The sequence below is a fragment of the Equus przewalskii genome, chromosome 22 (assembly GCF_037783145.1).
Source record: "Equus przewalskii isolate Varuska chromosome 22, EquPr2, whole genome shotgun sequence".
NCBI lineage: Eukaryota > Metazoa > Chordata > Mammalia > Perissodactyla > Equidae > Equus > Equus przewalskii.
Genome location: NC_091852.1, coordinates 16,169,218 through 16,177,086, shown reverse-complemented (window position 1 = coordinate 16,177,086; position 7,869 = coordinate 16,169,218). Strand labels below are relative to the sequence as shown.

At 38.3% G+C, this 7,869-nt stretch overlaps 1 protein-coding gene across 4 annotated transcripts in view; it reads left to right on the top strand.

Annotated features, from left to right (window-relative positions):
- TRPM6 (transient receptor potential cation channel subfamily M member 6) overlaps positions 1-7,869 on the top strand; it is a 165,573-nt gene that overhangs the window by 126,277 nt on the left and 31,427 nt on the right. For all 4 annotated transcript variants that reach the window (XM_008531410.2, XM_008531408.2, XM_008531406.2 and 1 more), the window contains exons 26-27: positions 2,626-3,761; positions 3,939-4,051. In XM_008531410.2, the coding sequence (XP_008529632.2) occupies positions 2,626-3,761; positions 3,939-4,051 (1,249 nt within the window). The remainder of the gene's footprint in view (positions 1-2,625; positions 3,762-3,938; positions 4,052-7,869) is intronic.

The window sequence follows — 7,869 nt, the reverse complement described above, 5'->3', positions numbered from 1 at the left end:
TATGTAACCAAATCTGATATATTTTTTTAATTGATTCTATTGACTGTTAAGTTTTGATAACTGTGTTAGTTTCCTAAGGCTGCCATAATAAAGTACCAAAAACTTGGTGTTTTACAACAGCAGAACTTTATTGTCTCTCAGTTCTGGAGGCTAAAAGTCCAAGATCAAGATGTTGACAGGGCCATGCTCTCTCTGATGACTCAAGGGGAGGATCTTTGCTTGCCTCTTCTAAGCTTCTGGTGTTTGCTGGCAATCTTTGGTGTTCCTTGGCTTGTAGATATGTCACTCTAGTCATAGGGTGGTCTTCTCCCTATGTATCCTCACATCATCTTCCCTCTGGGTCCAAATTTCCCCTTTTTATAAGGATACTAGTCATACTATTACCAAGCCCAGGTTCATTTTTGACTTTTGCCCAGAAAACCAAACACTGAGATGACAAGATTGCAGCAGAGAGAGGGTTTAATCACAAGGCAGCCATGTGAGGAAGTGAGAGAATGAGTATCAGATCCACTTCTCTGAAAATAGGGACTCAGGGATATTTATGGGGTAGGGGTGCAAGGTGGTCTGAAATGTGGAGATAGATGATTGGAGGTGAGGAGAGGTGAGGTAATTGATGATCTGTGCAAGTGTAGTGAGACTTCATGCCTCTTCATAGGATGTGTGTTCACAGGATGGTGGCATTAGCATGATCTGAGGGTGGAGTGTTTAGCCTCTTGACGTCAAAAGATCGCTTATTGGACATCTGCATGGGCCCAGTTAATGGGTTGGTGGTCTCAACTGGCCTGAACTGGACAAGGGGTTCTAATTCCTGAAAAACAGCTCAAACTGCAATTACCATGGTGACCCAGGCTCCAGGGAGATGTTATCTATAGGAACCTTGTGGGAGTCAGGTGGCATATTGCCTAAACAGCATAGTTAACAATGGGCAGGGGAACAACTAAAAGCTATAATCAGTAATTGCAAAAAGGAAAAAAAAAAAACTTTAGTTCCTAGCTACTTAATCATCAATGGCTAGTTATTTGCTGGTTTCCATCCCCCCTATTCTTTCGTCATTCCTCATTCTTGAGGGATTTGGAGTGACGACTGATCTAGCTACTTCCTGCTGAATTGGGTCATAGATCTGGGTTAGAGGAATGAAACTGGTTAGTACTCATTTGGAAATATTCTCTTTTTCCTGGATTCAGGTCGACATTTTGCATTATTCGAATTTTGTACTTTGCTCAACAGTTCCAGAACAACATCTAAAGGCACATTTTATTATCAAGTATCTAACCAGAAGGATAAGAAGTATAGACAATCCAAATTTTAACAGCACCTGAAAAATAGACCTAATCCCAATGGGGTCTCCATCTGCTCTCCAGGTGGGGGCAGACATCTGTTCTCAGTTCCTGATAGTCTTTTCTTTTACTGGATATGCATCAGAGACCAGAGCAATGGCCCTATACCCTGATCTTTCAGTTGTCATTGATGATGGTATCAGAATAGACTTTCTGCCTGGGGATCAATCACATTCCTAAGGAACTCAAAAGAACAAAGTTATCAACTTATAGCAGCTGAGAGGGGCCATAAAATCTACAGAGCATTCAAAGTTACAATATGGCTTCTTTTCTACAATATGGTTTCCCTTATGTCAACCTTGTGTTGAGTCAGTATCAATATGGGCATAGGGCCCACCCTAATGATCTCGTTTTAACTTAATTACTTCTGTAAAGACCTTATCTTCAAATAAGATCATTCGGAGAGTATTGGGGATTAGGACTTTAACATATCTCTTTTGGGGGAAACAAAACAAAACCCATCCCTGTACAGAGATATTTACAGAGATATATACTGATAAATATTAACCAACATTTTCTTTATTCTTTCTTTCTCTCTCATTCTCTAAATGAAATTAATTGTTACATTTAATTTAACTCTACTTGCAATTTACTTTTGTACTTGTACTTGAATAGCTGAAGATGTCCTGTGTTGTTTTTACATGAATCGATAGCTGGACCTCATCATTTTGAGTTAAAGAATTCAAAATAATTTTAAAAATTTGCCTCAGTCTTTCTCTGAATGTAAGTCTCTTAAAATGGGTTTTGTTTGAAACCCGGGGAGCCTGTTTGTACTGTAGACTTGGAACTTTTTTTAAAGATCTATACATTTTTTCTCTAATTACATGTTTGGTTATTGATTCTGTTCCTATCATTCTGATTTCTTCCTCAGGATCTCCTTTCTGTAACAAAATAGCACAGTGCTTGCCAATAGGAAGTGTTCAAATGTTTGTCATGTAAATCAATGAATATATTAATGAAGACAAATGGGCTGATTGATGAGATGATTGCAAGGATAACTAGCAGGAAGCTGGAAATGTGATTCTGAAATAGTAGAGAGAAATAAGGGCTAAAAATGTAGGTTTGTGGTTTTTCCTCATTGGGGTGATAGTGGGAATTATGGGAGTGGGTGAGATCACCAGGGATGAGAGAATATGTTGAAGAGAGAAGAAAGCAGAAGGCATATCTAACTTTGGGAAGCAGCTTAGCCTAAGGAGCGACCTAAAGATGGAAGTAGGACAGGAAAAGAGAAGGCAAATTCCCATTGGCTTAATGTGTTTATTGGTTTTCTCCCTCCTTTCACCATTAGGGTTACAGAGATGTACTTCCAGCTGAAAGAAATGAATGAAAAGGTGTCTTTTATAAAGGACTCCTTACTATCTTTGGACAGCCAGGTGGGACACCTGCAGGACCTCTCTGCCCTGACAGTGGACACCCTAAAAGTCCTTTCTGCTGTTGACACCTTACAAGAGGATGAGGCTCTCCTGACCAACAGAAAGCATTCTACTTGCAGAAAACTTTCCCACAGCTGGAACAATGTCATCTGTGCAGACGTTCTAGGCAACATGGAAATGTGTGGGGAGAAGAAATGCCAGTATTATAGCATGCCCACTTCTTTGCTGCAGAGCCAGGCCAGAGGCTGGCATTCCCCAAGAGTGCGGAGCAGGCCCCTTCTTGAGAGTACAGACAGGCAGAGAGAGACTTCAAACGTAAGAGATGACCAGGAGGAGCAAGAAACAGAAAATAAAATAGTTGCTTCTGGGGTTAACAGGCAACGACGTCGAAAGTATGGCCAGTTTCTCCTGGTCCCTTCTTGTCTAAAGCAAGTTCCTTTTTCAGCAGAAACTGACTTGCCCCTGTCCAGACAATCTGGGAAAGCAGGTACAGATGCACTGGCAACTGAACAGGTTACCCAGAGTGAGGTCCCTGTTCATCTGACTTGGCAGACCCCAGTTGTCTCAGCCCAGGACTCGGTGGCTGAACCCAAGGAGCCATACGAGCCAGTTGCTCAGATACCAGCCAGACAAGACAGGGGAGAACAAGTTATACCCACTTTGGTTTGTACACCTGCACCCATGAAAGTGACCTCCCTCCCTTCTCAAGCTGAGAGCATGCGAACTGGAGGTGGATATGTGAACCTGGCATTTTCGGAAGGTGATGAAACTGGTGTGCTTAGCATTGAGAAAAAATGGCAAACCTGCTTGGCCTCCACTTCTAACAGTGACTGCAATCAGAGGGGACAAGGCCAGAGGCAGGTCCGGGGCAGATCCCTCTCTGATGACTCAACAAGATCGGCCCAGAGTAGTGATTGCTCAGAGGTGGGACCATGGCTTCAGCCAGACACGTCCTTTTGGATCAATCCTCTCCACAGAGACAGGCCCTTCAATAGAAGTCATAGTCTGAGATCCCACAAGGAGGAGAAATTGAAGCTCTATAAGATTAAAAGTAAGAAGTCACATATTTTTTAAACCAGTATTAAATTCTTTGCATTGCTACTGTTTTTAAAACGTCTATGACTTTTGACTGCGTTCTCGTTCTCCCCATTCTCTCAGTCTTTTCTGTAAAACAAAATGGTTCCTGGTACCATCTTAAACTTTCTCATGTGAACCGTTTCCCTTACAGAGCTTTCAAGATCCTCAGAGATAGGGCAGTCGGCATGGATCAAAGCAAAAATGCTAACCAAGGATAGGAGATTGTCGAAGAAAAAGAAGAAAACAAAAGGACTACAGGTGCCAGTAAGTGTCACAAAAGTGCCAGGGGTACACAAAATAGCATTGTACTGGAAGAAGTGAAAATATAAATTCGAGAGTTGTCAGAGTGGCTATGCCACAATTCATTTATCAGCTCACAGCCTGAAGGACATTTGTGTTATTTTCAGTTTTTGGCTATTCCACACAAAGCTGTTATGAACATTTGTGCATAACTCTTTGTGTAGACATATGTTTTAATTTCTCTTTGGTAAATATTTAGGAGTGGAATGTCAGAGTCATATGGTAAGTATGTAATTTTAGAATAAAATGCCAAACTTCTTTCTACAGTGGTTATACCATTTTGCATTCCCCCCAGTTTCTGAGTAGTACTTTATGAGTGTTCTAGCGGTCCACATCCTTGCCAATCGTTAGTATGCTCAGTGTTTGGTTTTTTTTTTTCAAGATTGGCACCTGGGCTAACAACTGTTGCCAATTCTTTTTTTTTCTCCCCAAATGCCCCCAGAACATAGTTACATAGTTGTGTATTTTTAGTTGTGGGTCCTCCTAGTTGTGGCATGCAGGACGCCACCTCAACGTGGCCTGATGAGTGGTGCCATGTCTGCACCCAGGATCCGAACCAGCGAAACCCTGGGCTGTCGAAGCGGAGCGCACGAACTTAACCGCTTGGCTACAGGGCCAGCCCCTGCTCAGTGTTTTTAATTTTAGCCATATTAGTGGATGTGTAGTGGTATCTCATCTTGGTTTCATTTGCATTTCTGTACTGACTTGTGCTGCTAGGTATCTTTTCCAGTGCTTATTTGCCATCCATATATCTTTTATGGTGACATGTCTGTTCAAATCTTTTGTTCATTTTAAAAATTGGATTGTTTCTTAAGTTGTAAGAATTTTTTAGTATATTCCAGATGTAAGCTCATTGTTGGATATGTTTTGCAAATATTTTCTCTTGGTGGCTTGCCTTGTGCTTTTTGTAAACGTCCATTAAAGCACATACATTTTTTATTTTGATGAAGTCTAATGTTTGATTTTTTTCTTTTATAGTCTGTGCTTTTTTATCATAGTTAAGAATATTTGCCAAGATCACTAAGATTTTCTCTTATGTTTTCTTCTAGGAGTTTCATAATTTTTGCTCTCATATTTAGGTCTAGCACCCATTTTGACTTGATTTTTGAATAGTCATGCCCCGCTTAACGGCATTTTGGTTGACGACAGACCACATAGACCACTGTGGTCCCATAAGATTAGTACCATATAGCCTAAGTGTGTAGTAGGCTATCCCACCTAGGTTTGTGTAAGTACGTGCTATGATGTTCACATAGTGACAAAATCGCCTAATGATGCAGGTGTATCCCTATTGTTAAGGGACGCATGACTGTGTATGGGGCTAGGTAAGGACTGAGTTTCCTCCCTTCCGTCCTTCCTCTCGCCCTCTCTCTTTCTTTCCTTCTTTCTCCTTCTTACCCCCCTTTCTTCTTTGAATACAAATATCAACTTTTTCTACCATTTTTTAGTAAAAAGATTATCTTTTTCATATTGAGTTGCCTTGACACCTTTGTCAAAAATTAGTTGACCATGTATATCCACAATATGTGTGGATCTCTTTCTGGGCTCTGTTCTGTTCCATTTATCTGTATGTCTGTCTTTATGCCAATATCACACCATCTTGAGTACTGTAACTTTATAAAGTCTTGAAATAATGTATTGTAGATCTGCCAAATTTTTTCTTCATTTTCAAAGTTATTTTAGCTATTCTAGTTTCTTTGAATTTCCACATAAATTTAGAATCAGCTTGCTGGGGTGAGTGGAATTGCTATGAGTCAATTTTGGGAGAATTGGCATCTGAATGATAATGAGTTTTTTCTGATCCGTGAGCATGATATATCTCTCTATCTATTTAGATATTTCTTAATTTCTCTTAGCAAAGTTTTGTAGTTTTCAGTGTACAGGTCTTGCACATTTTTTTAAAAAGTATCCCTAAGTATTTAATATTTTTAATTTTACTATAAATGCAATTATTTAAAAATTTTAATTTCTGAATTAAATTACTTGGCAGTGGCGTATAGAAATATAATTTTTTAATATTGATCCTGTATCTTACAACCTTACTAAACTTGTTTGAATAGGGTTTTTTTGGTTGTTTATTTAGAATTTTCTATATAAATGACCATGTTATCTACAAATGAAGATGGTTTTACTTTTTCCCTTCAAATCTGGATGCCTTTTATTTCTTCTTCTTTCCTGATTACACTGGCTGGAACCTCTAGTACAATATTGGGTAGAAGTGGTGAAACAGATATCCTCTCCTTGTTTCTGCTGTTAAGGGGAAAGCATTTAGTCTTTTATTAATAAGTATATTAGCTGTAGGTTTTATGTGGATGCCCTTTATCAAGTTGAAGTACTTCCTTTCTATTTCTAGTTTTCTCCATCATTAATGGAAGTTGGCATTTGTCAAACGCTTTTTCTGCACCTATTTATATGATCAGATGGTTTTTCCCTTCTATTATGTTAATATGATGAATTATGTAAATTAATTTTATAATATTAGAATTCATGTTTAGAATATTAAGTCAAGTTGGCTGGGATGAACCCCACTTGATCATGATGTGTTATCTTTTTTATATGCTGTATTCATTTTGCTAAAATCTTGATAAGATTTCTTCCATCTATGTTTTTGAGGAATATTTGTCTTTCGATCTCTTTTCTTGTAATGTCTTTGTCTGGTTTTGGGGTCAGGGTGATCTAGGGTTTATTCACTGACTTGGGAAGTGTTCCCTCTTCTTCAGTTTTCTGGGTGAGTTTGTATAGAATTGATTTTATTTCAACCATAATTAGTTGGTAGAATTAACCAATGAAACCATCTTTGTGGGAATGTTTTAAACTACAAATTCAATTTCTATAATAGATATAGGGCTATCCAGGTTATCTGATTCTTCTTGAGTGAGTTTTGTTTGTGTCTTTCAAGGAATTGGTTTATTTCATCTGAGTTGTTGAATTTATTGGCATACAGTGTTTGTACAATTCTCTTATTATCCTTTTATTGCCTGTGGCGTCTACAGTGACATCACTTCTCTCATTCCTAATATTTTAGATGTGTGTTTTATTTCTGTGTTGCATAATCAGTTTGACTACAGGTTTATCTGTTTTATTGATCTTTTTAAAGAACCAGCTCCTGATTTTGTTGCTTTTCTCTAAATTCTGTTCCATTGATTTCTGCTCTTGTTTTTATTATTTCCTTCATTCTGTGTACTCTGGATTTAATTTGCCCTTTTTTTTTCTAGTTTGTTAAGGTAGAAGCTTTGGTCATTGATTTGAGACTTTCTTCTTTTCTAATACAGGCGTTTTGTGCTATCAGATTCTCTCTAATCACTGCTTTAGCTATCTCCTACAAATACCAAAATATGTTTTGTTTTCATTTTCACTTAGTGAATCTTTTTGTTTATTGTTAGGAAGCGTTAGATCTGAGTTAGCAATTCTGTAGGACTTCACTTTTCATGATCTTAACACCCTGCTTCATTTTTCTATCCTCCACGTATTTTTCCATATAATAATCTGGATGCATTTTTTAAAGCACCTCAGCTCATTTTAGAATGAGAAGCAGAAGCAAAGAGACAAGTATTAAGACAATTATGCAAACTAACCCTTTAGAGGGAGAGATTTAGCTTGATAAAGAAGACTATTCTGATTCGTAGTCAGGCGTGTTTTCCATTGCGCCACTGGTCCCTCTAAAGAAGTTGTTAGAATCCCATGAAATATGAATTTAAGTAGATCTTTTTTTTTTTGGAATGTTTAAAATGGCCAGAGTTCAACTAGGAATTGCAGCTGAGCTCAAGTACTAACTTGCATTT